At 41.1% G+C, this 17,304-nt stretch overlaps 1 protein-coding gene across 13 annotated transcripts in view; it reads right to left on the reverse strand.

Moving 5' to 3' along the window:
* The window catches only part of CACNA1D (calcium voltage-gated channel subunit alpha1 D), a 392,778-nt gene that overhangs the window by 43,922 nt on the left and 331,552 nt on the right, over positions 1 to 17,304 (reverse strand). For all 13 annotated transcript variants that reach the window (XM_065551032.1, XM_065551031.1, XM_065551034.1 and 10 more), the window contains one exon: positions 12,419 to 12,549. In XM_065551032.1, the coding sequence (XP_065407104.1) occupies positions 12,419 to 12,549 (131 nt within the window). The remainder of the gene's footprint in view (positions 1 to 12,418; positions 12,550 to 17,304) is intronic.

A 17,304-nucleotide genomic window follows, 5' to 3' on the forward strand; every position in this document is an offset into this window, starting at 1 on the left:
CCGTTCTTAGATGGAGTGGTTCTGTTATTTATTTTGCCTTCCAAACTCCTATGGCCCATGCAATGACTGTATCAACTGGGGTGAAGGGTTCCTCTATGTAAAGGCCGGGGCAATTATCATTATTATTTCCCATATTTATAAGGTTACAGTGCTGTGTGCCTCTGTGTGCATTTTACCTGGTTTAGATTAAGATACCATTTCTCAGATGTAGAGAGTAAAGAGAGTAAATATACCAAGATCTCCTGTAGTACTGCAATTTTAAAGGACAGAGATGGAGAAGACACTGCTACTTCTTATCAACACTCTGCTGCTCAAGGCTCCAATTTCTTTGAGAGTGTCCCCTGCACAAGGCACAATGCCTACTCTCTGGAGCCCTTACTTAAGTGTACAAAACTGCATTGAATAGTTTGTGTGCAATTATAGCAGTCACACAGTCATTGTATCTGCACAAGCAAAATTTGCAATTAGGTATCTAACTAGACATTTGTATACACAATTATTCTGATTATCCATGAACTGGGGTATTACTCACAGATAGAAGGCCTGCATGTATTGAAATTGTACTTCTAAAAAGATTGATTCAGGTATTCAGCTAGATATGGGGTGCCTACATATTTGTAAATGAAACCCTGGCTAACCTTCTGTCAATGGAAGCTATGAAATACTTTAATGGAAAAATGAATCATCCTTAAAAAACTGCCTGCACTCATGACTGTTCTTTGGTTTGCCAACTGGTGGACTCAGTGATGCTGATGGGAAGTCTGGCCATGTTCTACCTTCTACTGTTAAGCATGGGACACTGTTGACAATTGTCTTAGGGGAGCATGAAGGTGAACAGCATTGGCATTGCTACTATCCACTTTGGTGCTTTGTGTCCTCTCTGCCCCCAGGCTCACTATCACCAATGGCACCCTTTCTTGAAGCATGAATTAGAGTTACACTGTTGTACTACAACGTATTACAAATTAAAAAGGAAGGCTGAATGGAGCAAGAGTTCATCATGAGCTCATAGTATGTTGTAGCCCTTCTCAGTTTGAATGGTCTGGATGCAGCTTCCAGTCACTGGTTCTTGTTATGCCTTTCCTGGCTAGATTAAAGAGACCTTTATTACCCAGTATTTTCTCCCAGTGAAGGTACTTATACACTAGAATCAAGACACCACAAAATCTTTTTTTTTGATAAACACATTGAGCTGTTTAAATCTCTTACTGAAAGGCATTTTCTCTAGCCATCTAATCATTTTTGTGGCTCTTTTCTGCACCTTTCCAATTTTTCAACATCCTTTTAAAAATGTGACCACCAGAAGTGTACACTGTATTCTAGTATTGATCTTCCCAGAGTTGTAATGAGTCTCTCACCCTGTACTGTCTCATACTCCACCTCTGGACTCCCAGAGAGTAAATGGAGAGAGGGATCTTGCTTCATACATGTATCTTTCTGGCAACAATTCTCTTCTGGACTTGAGGAGAGAGAAAAAATCTGGAAGTGTGTATGGAATCTGCAATGAAATCTTTTACAGACTAAAGTTGGCTCTTTCTTTCTTTCTTTCTTTCTTTCTTTCTTTCTTATTCATGAAACTACAGGGTGTTCTTGGACGAATCACCTGAGTATGTGTGGTGGCACCAAAACCAGAGAAGATCAAGTTAGTAGACATGATCTCAGAAGGAAGCTCTCTGAGGTACATATGTTTTTTTTAGCAATGCTCTCAGGTAAACCCATTCCTGGTTCCTGTATTTCTATGTTGGAAGGATATATCTTTGTTGATGAACAAGGCAAACATTTCTATGTTATAAAATGCAGCTTTTATGTTAGGGGTCTCTGTCTGGCTAGCTGGAAGAAAAGGGCCACTGCCTTTAAGGGCTCTCTTACAGCAGTTGGGTAGAAGGGGGATAGTTTACAGAAATGGACAGAAAGGGCTGGAAGCAGTTGTGGCCAGATCAGGACAAGGCCACTGCACTGCTCTTCTTGCTGATCGGAAGAGTGTAGGGGGTGGTGGTAATACCCTTGTTGCCCCAGAAAGGCCCTCTTTACAAGATTTGTGTTGGCAGCACCCATCCATGAACTTGGGGAGCTGGGAAGGAATTTTTTCCTCAGCACCAGATTGGTGGGCGGAGGCAGGATGAATTATTTTCTTTCTTTTGCTTTTCCCAGAGCTGGTCAGGGATCCAGTGTGGTGGAATAGGGCGGGGTTAGGTTATAATGTTGCAACTTAATATGTAAAAGGATGTCCAGTGCAGGTACTCAGTATGGAAGGTATACAGTTATAGGATAAAATGGATTAGAAAAGGATTTCAAGGAAAGCATCCCTTTAAGGGAGTTGAGCAAGGGGTTTTCAGGCTCCTACATCTGGAACAGCAGAGAGCCGATTCTCCTCCTTTCTGCACTGTACAATTTATTGCTGGGTACTCCCAGATTTTTAAGTGAATAAAGTTGTGGCCTCATTAAACCACATCCATTGCCTCCTGTCTTTCTTCCAGCATGGGCAGACAAAAAATATGTTCAGCTAACCCCCCCACAAATTTCAGTTTGTAGCCAGGTATTTTTGGAATGAGGCAAGTCGTGCAAACTACATTCTCATCCAGATGTGCAGAGAATTCAAGTATATAGGATATTTGGTATGTCTTTGTAATTGTGATTAATAAAGTCCTCAGAAAAACATTTACTTCCAAATAGTTGTTATACTAGACCAAGCGAAAATCGAAGATGGATGGTAAAATAAGCCATCATTGGCAGCGATACAATACGTGATAAGGCAGGCCTTCTTTGTTTGTTTATGGTTTCACTCTCCTATAACCTGTTCAAGGTTAGTTGATGTAAGTGGTTCTCAAACATTGGTCTGCAGACCACTGCTATTTTGCAGAGCACACATGGTTGGGTGATGCTACTTACCAGGTGTAGCCCCGTCAAGGACACCATTAGAATATCTAGAGGCTGTTCTAAATGGAATTTTAAAAACCCCAAACCAAAACAAAAACAAAAAAATCCTGGAAGGCCACTTCTCTGCACATTGCCCAGCTGTTTCCTGTCTTCCTTCATCAGTTCTTCTTCTGGTGTAAATTAAACTAATCAAATTTGTGTATGACACCAAAACTGTAGAGGTTCCTACCTTGGAAGGTATAATGCAACTGCATGGTGAGTTGGAGACATTAGAATAGTGGGCTCTGCCAATATACAGGGGAGTTTATACTAATAAAAGTAAACCCTATGCCCAGGAAGAGAATATGAGCAGCACAGATACAACACTGGGGAATATTAACAAATAAACTTCACTCACTGTATTAAGGTGAGTTTATTTCCATGCTGTCTTCTTAGTACTCGCTTAATATTTTTTTCAATTAATGCTATATTTGCTGCAGGGAAGATGTGGGATCAGTGTGGGAAGAAGAGTTAGCCTATGAGAGGATCTGCTGCTTAAGAAGTGGTGTATTATGTGAAAAAGTAGAGAACTATTGGTTTACTTAAAATAAACGTGTATTTATGCTGTGATGTTATCCATTCAGCCACCTCCTATAATCACTGTATAATGAAAAACATACCTAAGATTTCATAAAGTATAAATGAAATGTAACTACATATTGATGAGATGCTCAGTAACAAATAACTTATTAAAGGCATCCCAAAGCATATGGAAACTGCAAATTTAATCAGATTTTGAGAGATAATCTACATTTTATCTAGAGAGATAATTCTTTAATTTGTTATTTGCTCCTAATCAAAATGCATTATCTTAATTTTTTTATTAGAAACATAACTGATTTTTCTAGTTCCATTAGCATAATTAAGGCTCTAATAAGATTTAAAATGGAATCATGTGACTATTTATAGATATCATTACTCGATTGGTAGTCTTTTAAATTTTATCAAATAAATTAAATTCTAGGTAGAGACTGATGATACACATAAGAAGTTTCCTCTATCACAGAATAATGAAAAATATGCAAAAAGATATGTGTAATATAATGATAAAAACAACTAGTATATTATGCTGCATAGTGTTTTTTTCCTTCACAAAAAGGATCTCCAAATACTTATAAAACTTTAAATATTCAACACTCACTTCATCCACCACAGAAATACATTCCTCTCTTGAATAGAATGTGACAATTCTTTAACTGTGCACAATAGTTAAGGAAAGGAACTTTGGGAAACTGCAGGGGAATTTGATAAGCCAGCAGAATATAATTACTCCAACTGGAATTCAGCCAGGCTACCTTTTTTTTGGGCCACCTATAAAAAGGCCCATACCATCTTGGGGGTCAGGGCCTTCGTTTTACTTTTCATCCAAAAGATGGGGGACCAACAGCAAAGCTGCCCCTTCTACAATGCTGAGAAGAGTGCTACTTATTGTCTCACCAACATTTGAGTTTCCCAATAAGGAAACCACAGCTCAGGATAGCATGGATTTATCGAGCAAGTTGCAAAATGGCTTCCTGAGTTGACTTTCATTTAGCTTAAAGAGTATTATGTTTAGTATGAAGGGTGTTAATACTGCCCAAAGAGTCCTAAAATGTAGTCTATGACTAAGCTCCTGGGTTTAAACAGAATTGTGACATATCATGCTTATTTGTTTCATTTGTTTTTTGTTCATTTATAACTCTTGTTAAATAGCAAAGATATCTATCTGTAAGTGGAGGGCAGTCAAAAACCTGATCAGCCATAGGTTGTCATATTTCTAGTAACTTTAAAAAAAAGCTGATTTTATTCATCTTTCAAGGCAGATATAAGTACAACAATATATTAGGGTTGTGTGGGATTTATTTAAAAAAATAGTGTGCAAATGATATGTATATCAGGAGCATCTTTCAGGCTCCTAGTGAGTATTCAGTTGGAGGGGACTAAAAAGTGTCTTAAACATTCTGAATAGTGACTGAAAAGGCTACAAGAGCCTTAAAAGTAGTGGTCGCAGAGTTGTCTTGGTCTGGCGACCTGGATCTCAGTGGCAGGAATTCGTGGGTACTTGAGAACATTTCTCATTCAGACAGGTGGGAGAGGCCAACTAGTTTAGTGCTTTTATGCTGGGGGAGGAGAAGAGTGTTTTCCAAGTATTACTGTTACTCCTACTATGAGAGCTTTAGTGTGTCTGTGTGTGCACGAGGGTGGGAGGTGGAGCAACTCCCATGGATTTCTCTAGGCTAAATTCAGGAGAGGTGGTGTGAGGTACACACTGGGTGTAAAGGGTCATAAAATGGGTGTCATAGAAAAATAGAGATGTTTGCATCAATTTGGCATTAAGTAGATGTGTAAAATGAGGTTAATTTACATTTGAAGGAGTGTAAAAAGGGTTGTAGCAGAAAAGCAACAGAAGGGGGTAAGGTAAGTTAATGCCTTCCAGTGATAGAAGAGTTTTAAGACCAGATCTAACACACAAATTTCACTGACTTAATTGATGATTTTCTCCTAGTGATAACTGGATATCATCAACTCTGTCCTTTTCAATTTATATCTGTCAGCTGACTTTGAACCTGTTAACAATAATATTTTGTTGGTTGTCTGCAGCCCTACCGGTGATAGATGGTTTTGCTCTTGGGTTAACACTTGACACTTGAAATAAAAAAGTTTCATTTTGCATGTTTTTAGCAGTAGTTGCTATAGTACTTATCATAGAATCATAGAATATCAAGGGTTGGAAGGGACCTCAGGAGGTCATCTAGTCCTCAAAAGCAGGAGCAATCCCCCAAAAAATAATCTCAGCTAGGGCATTGTCAAGCCTGACCTTAAAAACCTCTAAGGAAGGAGATTCCACCACCTCCCTAGGTAACCCATTCCAGTGCTGCACCATCCTCCTAGTTAAAAAGTTTTTCCTAATATCCAACCTAAACCTCCCCCACTGCAACTTGAGACCATTACTCCTTGTTCTGTCATCTGCTATCGCTGAGAACAGCCTAAATCCATCCTCTCTGGAACCCCCTTTCAGGTAGTTGAAAGCAGCTATCAAATCCCCCCTCATTCTTCTCTTCTGCAGTCTAAATAATCCCAGTTCCCTCAGCCTCTCCTCATAAGTCATGTGCTCCAGCCCCCTAATCATTTTTGTTGCCATCCGCTGGATGCTTTCCAATTTTTCCACATTCTTCTTGTAGTGTGGGGCCCAAAACTGGACACAGTACTCCAGATGAGGCCTCACCAATGCTGAATAGAGGGAAATGATCACGTCCCTCTATCTGCTGGCAATGCTCCTACTTATACAGCCCAAAATGCCATTAGCCTTCTTGGCAACAAGGGCACACTGTTGACTCATATCCAGCTTCTCGTCCACTGTAACGTCCAAGTCTTTTTATGCAGCACTGCTGCCTAGCCACTCGGTGTCTGTAGCAGTGCATGGGATTCTTCCTTCCTAAGTGCAGGACTCTGCACTTGTCCTTGTTGAACCTCATCAGATTTCTTTTGGCCCAATTCTCTAATTTGTCTAGATCCCTCTATATCCTATCCCTACCCTCCAGCGTATCTACCTCTCCTCCCAGTTTAGTGTCATCTGTAAACTTGCTGAGTGTGTAATCGATGCCATCCTCCAGATCATTAATGAAGATATTGAACAAAACTGGCCCCAGGACCGACCCTTGGGTCACTCCGCTTGATACCAGCTGCCAGCTAGACATGGAGCCATTGATCACTACCCATTGAGCCCGATGATCTAGACAGATTTATATCCACCTTATGTATAGTCCATTCATCCAGCTCATACTTCTTTAACATGCTGGCAAGAATACTGTGGGAGACCATATCAAAAACTTTGCTAAAGTCAAGGAATAACACGTCCACTGCTTTCCCATTATCCACAGAGCCAGTTATATCCTCATAGAAGGCAATTAGGTTAGTCAGGCATGACTTGCCCTTGGTGAATCCATGCTGACTGTTCCTGATCACTTTCCTCTCCTCTAAGCGCTTCAGAATTGATTCCTTGAGAACCTGCTCCATGATTTTTCTAGGGTCTGAGGTGAGGCTGACTGGCCTGTAGTTCCCTGGATCCTCCTTCTTCCCTTTTTTAAAGATGGGCACATTAGCCTTTTTCCAGTAATCTGGGACCTCCCCCGATCGCCATGAGTTTTCAAAGACTCACTTCAGCATGTGTGATTTCAAAAATGCAATGTGAACATTTTGCTTTCCTTTTGCTAGTCATACTAAAAAGGCTATGATATTCTTTGCGAAAATATATTCAACTAATAGCTCTACTTGTGATTACCTGCAACTGGTGAGCCAAATTCTACCTGCAGACCTTGCTGCCCCATTGGTGTCAATAAGTTGGATTGGGTGTAATGAAGTGCAGAATTTGGCTAATATTTTGCCTTTTAGGCACATACTGCACTGAGTGAAGGACAGAGGCCAGTTCCTCCTGGAAGTTCAAGGAATGCCAAGAGACTATTCCCCACTCAAGATCTCACTGAAGTCAATGTCAGGACCAGCATTGACTATAGTGGAAGTTCCGCCATGCCCTTGAAGTTGCTCTATGGAAAGACCAGCACCAATAGCAGCACTGAGCACACGGCTTGCCACAGAGAACAGCCCCCCCGTGCAGGTGTGTAACAGAAGGGGGAAGCCCCTTGCATCCTCTTTCCCTTGTGCACCCATGCAGAGGCCAGGCACAGTCTCCCCCTTGGACTTCTTGTCATGTCTTTTCAAAAAATGCAGGAAATGACCAACATACCTCCATTGAGTATCTGTACATGTAAATTAACCAGAATTCTAAAATGAAGTGTTTCATTATACGAACAATAGGATGCAATTGTAGGAAAGCCTTGATCAAAATAAAGGAGTCCTTCAAAGGCTTTTTTTACACTCTGTTCCATCGCAACTTTAGTGAGCAACCTCACCTCTCAAAGTTACTTCAGTGACTAGAGCAGTGCTTAATTTGTGCCAGGGCTTGCCAGGGCAGTCCCGGCTCCTCTGGGCTTGGTAGTGCATAGCCCCAGCCCCTCTAAGGTTGGCAGTTCATAGCCCCAGCACCTCTGGGCTTGGCAGTTCATAGCCCTGGCACTTCTGGGTTTACTGCATCAGTTATGAAAATACCTAACTGCTTGAGCCCCGGCACCTCTTTCACTACAAATTCAGCACTGGACTGGCGGTGGTATTCTTCACTTCCTGTCCTTGCAGGCCATTCTGTATTACCTCATGGCACTGCTAAACACTTGCCATCTTTCAGCACAGGGGTGACTGCATTGCAGTAGTAGGCAAAGAGATATATGTACCTTTCGTATGGTTTAGAAAAATATATAAATCATCTGGCGATCAATTCGGCTGCAAGTGATTCTCCATATGTAAGACTATTATCATTATTACATAAAGCACATATACAGTTTATCATGGAAGTGTGGGATATGTGGTATATGTTGCAAAAACAAGGCCACCAAGGGCAGTGGAGTCGAATAAAAGTGATATTGTATGCTGGCTACTTTCATTATTTTAATCTCTTTACTGGGGAAACTTGCAAAAATTCTTTTATAAGTTGTGAGGCTTGTAAGAAAAATTAAAAACACCTCTGTGTTTAATAAATTGTAGTTTCTCAAGTACAACTCACAGGCCTAGAATTATAAACCCTACACACACCATTCAACTAAATCTCTTTAGATAGTTTAAACACAAGTTTGATGACAGTGGTGTGTCCCTAAATTATGCAGTCTAAGAGACACTGATATGCATGCTTAATAACATTTAAGCTTCCATTTGGGGAGAGGTGATCTGAGGTGGGCTGGAGGAAGTGGATAGAGTTGGGGGGCAGGCAGAGGGGAAACATGGGGGCATGGGTACCATCCAGAAGCATCAGTTACCTCCTCACAAAATGGTAAAAAATGTTCCAAAAAATCATGCCGTACCCCAATCCCACAATTATTTGCAGGTATATGAGGGGAGGGGCATCATGGGCTGATTTTTCAGCTATTGTGTGTTGAGACCCACTGGTCTGAAGGCACCAGAAAGAGGTAATTCTGTCCTGTCTCTTTCCTCATTTTTCAATCCCCACAATTGAGCAATTTGCTGCAAGTAAAGTAACAATAAACAGAAAAGTCCATTCCTACTTGGAAACAGTGTGGTTTTTTTCTACTAATTATTTGATCTCTTAGTAAACTAGAGTGGAGAATTTTGATCATGGGCGGCGGGTGAAGGTTATGTTGCCTCTTGCCTCTTTCCCCGGGGGAAGCTAGTTCCCTGTTCTGCCTCTTCTGCCCACACTCCACCCCCGCTCAGCCCCAGGCCCTGCCCCCTTCCCGCTCGGCTCCTCCTGCTGCCGCTCAGCACATTCCTCCTCTCCTCCTCCTCCTCTCCTGTGAGGTCCCCCCCCCCCCCTGCGAGGCCCTCACTGCCCACAGGGACCTGGCAAGCGGCGGACGGAGGAGAGGAGGGACACAGGGGGTGGGAGGCTTTTGGGGGAGGGAGGGTGGAGGAGAGGAGGGATGCGGTGAGCAGCAGAGACTTCTGGGGGGGAGTGGTGTAGTGGAGGAGAGGAGGAACTGGAAGGGACAGGAAGAGGCAGAGCACAGGCATGGCCACCACTGCCCAGGTGTTTGACAGCAGGTTGGTGGCAGCTGCTTCAGGGGAGGCTTGGCCTATTATACACACTGCCTGTGATTTTGATACTGTGGCTTGAAAACTCACTCAGTGCTTTATGCTATCAGCTATCACAAGTCCAAATACACAGCAGGGGGAACATCATCCTATCATCCTGAAACACCCTCTCATGGTCAAAGCAAGCAGGCATAATAGAGGGACTACCTAGAGCTGACGCACGCATGTGGGTGGAACATGTGCACACCCAATCCAGGTAGTAAACCCAGAACCCTGCAAGTATTTGCCATTTTAATAGTGTGGTAGCTCTCATTATGGAGGTCTGATAGATATTTTAGGATCAGGAGGAAATAAACATTTTTTTTTTGGTAAGGTGAGCTAATTTCTGAGCCTGTAGGTGTTAAGATTTCCACTTTAAAGAATTCCAGTAGTCAGACCAGTAACAGGATCATCAGTAGTAAGCAAGCAGGACCAGCTCCAGGCACCAGCTTGTCAAGCAGGTGCTTGGGGCGGCCATTCCAGAGAGGGGCGGTATGTCCAGCTATTCGGCGGCAATTCGTCGGATAGTCCCTCACTCCGGCTCGGAGCGAAGGACCTCCCGCCGAATTGCCGCCACAGATTGCGATCCTGGCTTTATTTATTTATTTATTTTTGGGCTGCTTGGGGCGGCCAAAACCCTGAAGCCGGCCCTGTAAGCAAGGGCCATAACAAGTAGGCTATGCTACTCTAGGGCATGTCTACACTTGGAGCTGTGGATGTGATTCCCAGCTCAAGGAGACACTTACCCTAACTCTCATAAACCTTCCATGCTAAAACCAGAATGTAGCTGTGGTAGTGCAAGCCCTGAATACCTGCAGAGGGTGTCAGACAGGTATGTACCCAGGACTGTTAACCTGTCTTGCAGCTCACTTTGCTGCAGTTACATTCTATTTTTAGCACACCAGCTTGATAGAGGGAGGCAGGGCCAGCTCTAACTTTTTTGCTGCCCCAAGCAGCAAAAAAAAGCGCTGCCCCCCGTGCCTCCCCGCCGAGCGCCACGCCGCCCCCCGCCCAGCTCCCTGCGCCGCCCCCCCCGCTGAGCGCCGCGAACCCGGAGCCCGCTGCCCCCGCCGAGCGCCACCAGAACCCTTCCCCCAGCGCCGCGCCCCGCGCCGCCCCCCCCGCCGAGCGCCGCGCCCCGCCGCCGGAGCCCACCCCCCCCGCCGAGCGCCGCCGGAACCCGCCCCCCCGAGCGCCGAGCCCCCAGGGCCGCCCCCCCGCAGAGCGCCACGCCGAAGGAGCCCGCCCCCCGCCGAGTGCCGCGCCGCCGGAGCGCCCCACCCCGCGGAATGCCGCGCCGCGCTCCCCCCGCCGCCCCAAGCATGTGCTTGGGTGCCTGGTGCCTGGAGCCGGCCCTGGAGGGAGGGCAATTATGGAGCTGGAAGTCGCACCCACAGCTCAAACGTGGACATACTGACATGTTCAAGTCCATTTGATTTAGAGAAAGATTTTGTAAACTGAAAATGTTAAATGTAAAATTTTGTCATTGCAACAGCAAAGTAGAGGAATTTTGCTAGTGTCAGGATGTCCAAGCTGACAAGCAGGGCAGAAGATGTGTTATTTATGGAATTTCAGTAACTGTACAGTACTGAGCAGTTCAGTGAAATCTGAACACTGTTCTGTCTCTCTCCAGAGTGGTTTGCCAGACAAAAGAAACGGGACGGGTATGTTGCAACCTTGAGAGAAGAATAATTTTGAACCTATTATTCTGTTCTACTTTCCTTACTGATCATAATACACTGTGGGTTAGCGAAGATACAATTTATATTGACCTAGTTAGATTTAGACAGTGGGTAGGTCTGCCCACGTTTGGGGAAATGGTCCTGCTCCCTTGATGTCTTTCATCTGGCTTAAGCCCTTCTCCTTTGTGCTGGGAGACGTTCTGATAAGACTTACAACCACACTATCCCACTGAAGTTGGAGGGCTGCAGATGGCATAAGACAGCTCAGAGTTAGGTCCACTATCTCTCAGGTTTCTCCTCCTCCACTCACCTTCCTATTTGATCTCTCCCAGGCCTCTCTGATGCCTTTCATTTTTCTCCCAACCCGGACTCCACTGTTTTTGTTTTTATCTCTCCTCTGATATGCAAATACAAGATCTTGCTGCCCTGACATGTCTTATTTTCATATGTCAACTATTGCTAGGTTGAATTACAAATCAGCACCTAGTTCTCAAGAAAACAATATGTGAACCATGTTAAAATACTCCCTGGTGGAAACTGTGTTATCAACTGCTTCTCAGGCTAATGTACTAAAATTCAACATAAAAATAAGAACCCTTATTAAACCTGTTTAAACTATATGGAAGTCTGCCTAGCATTAATTGAATGTATTGAATGAAAATATTTATTTTCCATATACACAATTGCCAAAGTGAGGTTATATAATCGCAAACCGGAGAGAAAATGGTATGTGTGATGATCAGTGGGAAAATAATTGGACAAGTCATGGGACAGAAGGTTGTTCCTTAAGATAATCTGTCCATTAAGAGATGGTGCATACTATGAACACATTTAAGAGTTCCTGCCCTAGGACATTACAGAAACACAAGCAAAAAAAACAGTATCTTAAAAAAAAGTGGAACGAAGAAGAGAAGGAAAATGACAGCTCAAAAGTGACACTTCATTTCAGCTGACTTATTATCAGCTTCGTCTCATATTTCCGCAATGAACCTATTAAACTACTGTTTTAGTAGCACACAAAGAAAGACATTTTGCACTTACCTTCTTATAGATAGAAAAACTACTTCTTATGTGTTGATGAACGAAGGACCCAAAGTGTCAGTTATATAAAATCCTTGAGGTACAACCCAATCATCAACAGTCATCTGCCTGCTATTTCAAATAAGCTTACAAAATGGTTAGTTAAAATGTAAATACAAAATCACCTGTAGAGCGATTGTGGTGTTCTTCGCCGGATATTTCCCCACCAGTCCTTGTTCTTTGCGTTTCTTGAATTTCCTAAAGTAGTCCTGTATCAGGAAGGTGGCATAGAACTTCCCCACGGTTACCTCATCATCTAAGTGAACAGACCAGACAGATCTCTCCCAAGTCAGCACATTTCACCAATAGCCTATATACTCACATCTGATTCAGGAAAACAAATGTGATGGGTGCAACAAGCACTATGCTTTCATCTTATAATAAGATAGCCTAAACCTAGCATAGAGCAATATTTTAGCAGACAATCTACCTCAATATTAGAATTAAGTGAAGTAGTCCTTAATGTAGAAGAAAACAGAATATTTTACTAAGTTCTAACAGGTAACTTTTTAATAAAATCATAAACATGTCAGTATCTGCACAGGAGCTGAATTACTGGCGTTGGTTATTTTGAACAAATTTATTAAAATCAGAGCTTCAGAAACGGAATATGCTCAGAAGAGTGACTATATAAAAATGAAATTTCCTGTTTTTAATTTATTCTTGCTCAGTTACTTCCCACCAAACCAAATTTGCACAGTTAACATATCAAAATACAATTTTTTAAACTGCACCATCAGAGTGGCCTCTAATCTATTTATCTGTCTTTGTAGTTCCTGTACTGGTGCTCCATCACCATAGTATCTGAGCACCTTTCAGACTGCATTATATCTGCTTATTATCTTATTGCCAACCAGCAACAAAAATTCTGAAATGAGAATTGAGGGGCAAATCCCACAGCCCTCATAAATTCAAAATTAATAAATTAATTGAGAATCTTGTTTGAGTAAGAATTTGCTCATTGGCTAGCATATGACAATAGTAGCATGTATGAGGCAGAACATAATTTTCCTATAGCAGTATATAGACTCTGAAATGCTAATAAAAGTAAAGGTAAGTTTTGCCAGTTAATTATCTAGCTATAATTCAGAAGATACACAGTCATTTGGTAAGCAGAGTAAAAATGAGCAATTTTTACAGAGTCACTTTTGTGAACCATACAACACTTTTATATGGAAAGCCTAGTCTTCAAATACAGGTGCCTTAATAAGATATCCAAATCCCACATTCAAGTTCTCAACTCAGTATTTAACTACGTATATGCCCATTTTATGAGACTAAAGGCCAGACTGAGCACCCAAATATGGACTTTTGATGTTCTAGTAAGGAATGCATATTAGAAAGCTATGGATATCTTATTGCTTAAAAAAATCCCACTTTGGGTATTCTTTACTTTCCTGGACTTATGTGGAGTGAAGTTTGCTGCCTTCTCTCTTGATATTTTTAACATACTGATAAAGCTGTTTGCAATATGGCTGCTAATTAACACAGTGTTATACATCAAGGGGAACTGATGTGGTTTAAAATATTGGTGATGCCAAAGTCTACTTTGCTGTTAGTAGGCCAAATCCTGACAGGTGCTGAGAATCTGTAACTTCTATTGTAAAAGACAAGTGCTTAATACCTCTCAGGATCTGGGTTAGTAGGCACAACTGTGACTTCTATTGACTGAATTTAGAAAGACTGTATGAACACTAAATAATATGTCTAAACACACTGTAACATACTTTTGCTGGGAAACATATTGTGAGTTAAGAGCAACAAAGAGTCCTATGGCACTTTAAAGACTAACATATGTATTGGAGCATAAGCTTTCGTGGGTGAATGCCCACTTCGTCAGATGCACGAAGTGGGCATTCACCCACGAAAGCTTATGCTCCAATACATCTGTTAGTCTTTATGGTGCCACAGGACTCTTTGTTGCTTTTTACAGATTCAGACTAACATGGCTACCCCTCTGATATTGTGAATTGTATATTACACACATTTCAAATGCTCCTCTGTCTTTTTTTGTATCATGTCATATAGTATCACTGATTAAAACAGAGTCTCCCTTTGACTTTGCATTATATGTTATCTCATGTCCTGAGAGATCCAACAAGTTAACTGGTTCTACTGCTACCTATAATATGGCATCTTTTAAGATTTTAAGTTTAATTAACTTACTTCTTTTAATAATGCTATTGTAAGTGTACATAATATTTCATTTTGATGGTCTGTTTCCGTAGTTAGTTTCAGTAATTACAAAATGTCCTTTTTAAAAAGCAGTATAGAATTAAACCCATTATGATGACATTTTTATATTTATAGCAGCATCGTTCTCAAACTGAATTCTTTAATTATCTACTGTTCAAAATAAGCTCCTTTCAGACCAATGAATATTGGTGACAGTAACGTCTGATGTGGGCCAAATTCATCGCAGACATAACACCATTGAGTTCAGTGGAAATACAATAAGGATATATTTGGAGCAGCTTTTTATTTTATGTGCCTTTAAAAGTACCAATGGACAGTAAGGAAAAAACTATTACTAATTTGTTTAAAGTGGCTTGGGTTGGGAGCCCAGTCTGTTCCAACGTAGCATCTGATGTAGCATCATTGAGCCTGCTCTTGCCAAGTGCTGATGCCTCCTTAAAGGTACTGAGCCTCCAAAACTCCCACTGGCTACAGTGGGACTGGAGGGCGCTCAGTGCATCACAGGAAGAGCTCATCACTGCACAAGATCAGGCCCTAAGGCAAGATGTTTTTCCTTGACTCTCTGAAGTTAATCACCTAATCTCTTTGTGAACACTTCCTTTGTTGTACCTGTAATCTCTCTTGGCAGCTGTTCAACTGACTAATTGTTCTGATTTGAATGTTAGAAAGATTTCCCTGAAAGTCATCTAATCTCAACCTCTCTTCTCTAGTTTAATTAAGACCATTACTTCTTGAAATACGTCCTTGCTCCGACTCCCAACATAAGTCTTTCCCCATCCTTAATATTATTTCCTCTCCAATGTTTGAACAGAGCTATTAAGGAAATAATATATAAAATGGTTTGTGAAAGAACAAATGAGTAGAAATGAGACATTGTATCACATACACTACCGGCCACACACTGACAGCATGCCTCAAGCCAGTCCACGATGCTGCACAGCCACTTTTGCACTGCAGCTGAATGTGCCTACCAGCATGGGCATGCACCCACTTTTTATGAGCAAATTAGACAGATTGAGTTACCAGCTGCCTAATTTGTGTATGTAAATATCAGACTGTGTGTGCAAAAGGGATGCACGCATACTTTTGCAGACACAATCAGTTGTATGTAGAGACCTGGGCACACAAAATTTGAGACTGGGCCAAAGGAAGTCATCCTTGACTTTGTTTTTGAGTAACACACATGACTCGAGATGTATAGGCAGGGAAGCAGCTCAGTAGAAGTGACCACACCACAGAGAGATTTTTAATTACAGCTAAAAGGAGAGCAAAAGAAATTATTTACATGGAACATATTTTTTAAGAAGGCAGAAAGTGTTAAATGAGATTGAATGGACTTGGAGGCAAAGGATGGGGGAATTTAGAGGAAAGTTCCTTTTCCAAAAAGGAGATAGACCTTAGTGGGTCTTTGGTATGTCTTCCACCCTACATTATCTTATATTAACAACATTAATTCATGCTAAACACAGCAAGCATCTAATATTTTGTCTTTTGCAAGGGACTTTCTTGAGCTGAACTCAGTTGTTAATTACTAATGATGTAATGAAATCAGTTTACAGTAATTTGTAATTTAATTTGTGCTAGTAATTAGTTATTTAATTTTTTTATATTGCATCTACTTATAGCTCAGGAAAAAAAATGTAATTTGGTTTCTTTCCATTCTGTCAATCAGGGAATTGATTGGTTCTGATCCTGTTGTGGAGGCATGCTACATTTGTAAGTATATTAAAAGATCTAGCCTTCATCAACACAACAACAACAAAACACTGGGGAAAAAAATCAGAAATTGAATTTAAATACTGTAGATGTAACAGATTTTGATATATTGAACCGAGATACTTTGCTCATCTTTGATTAAAGACTTATTCACTTAGAGATTGTTACTTAAATATCAGCTTTTGTATTGCTAGCTCTTATTTTTCTATTGAATACTCAGTTTCAGTAAGAATTATTTTATGTTGTATACCAACTATTTTACATTCATAGCAGATATGAATGTAAAATAGTTGTATTTCTCTTTTCTCCTTTCAGTAGGCTAAGATACAATTGATTTCTGTATTTCACTTATCTCTAAATCATATTGACTAGGCTCTGCAAGGAAACAAAACAGTATTTAAACAGAAAGATTTGATCTTGTCAAGTGACTGGAAAAAGGACTTGACCACATGTTTTTATATTTGTACTATACTGTTGTAAATATTTGGATACAATCTGTTGTCTACAGTTTTAATGATGGTTCAAATGTTTTATCTTCTGTCCTGCCTACACTGAAGAACTACATTTTCAAAGTAAGTATTATGGTACTAGCAATGGATTTTAGTATAACCGAAAGTTAATACACAGCTTGTAATCAGCAATGAAATGAAACCAAAGTTTAAACAGTGAACTAAAGTGCAACTGTAGAAGATCAATTCTAAGAATATAATCTTTAAAGATTCTCTGTGAGATTAATTTATGCAGGCACAGCTAGCTATTCTGAAGCATGCATCCATATTTCAATAAAAATGTAGGGGAATAAAGAGGCAAGAGGCAACACTAATTCCATGCCACCACCCTAAAACAGAATTGCTTCAGAATATTCTGAAAGACTGATAGTTGAAAGGAACAGAGGCTGCAGAAAAAGCTCAAGCACATAGTTACAACGATAACAAAGCAATTCATGTATGCCATGCAAGCACTCAGGTGTAAGGCTAAAAAGAATAGAGTAGAACACACACAAAAAGTTGTTTTAAATGTGCAGTATCAGTTCCCCTTTTGGTAGTCAAATTGTCTACATTTTTGGTATCATCCCCACTTTTAGCTGGCAGCCACCACA

This window comes from Chrysemys picta, chromosome 7, assembly GCF_011386835.1.
Source record: "Chrysemys picta bellii isolate R12L10 chromosome 7, ASM1138683v2, whole genome shotgun sequence".
NCBI classification, from domain to species: domain Eukaryota; kingdom Metazoa; phylum Chordata; order Testudines; family Emydidae; genus Chrysemys; species Chrysemys picta.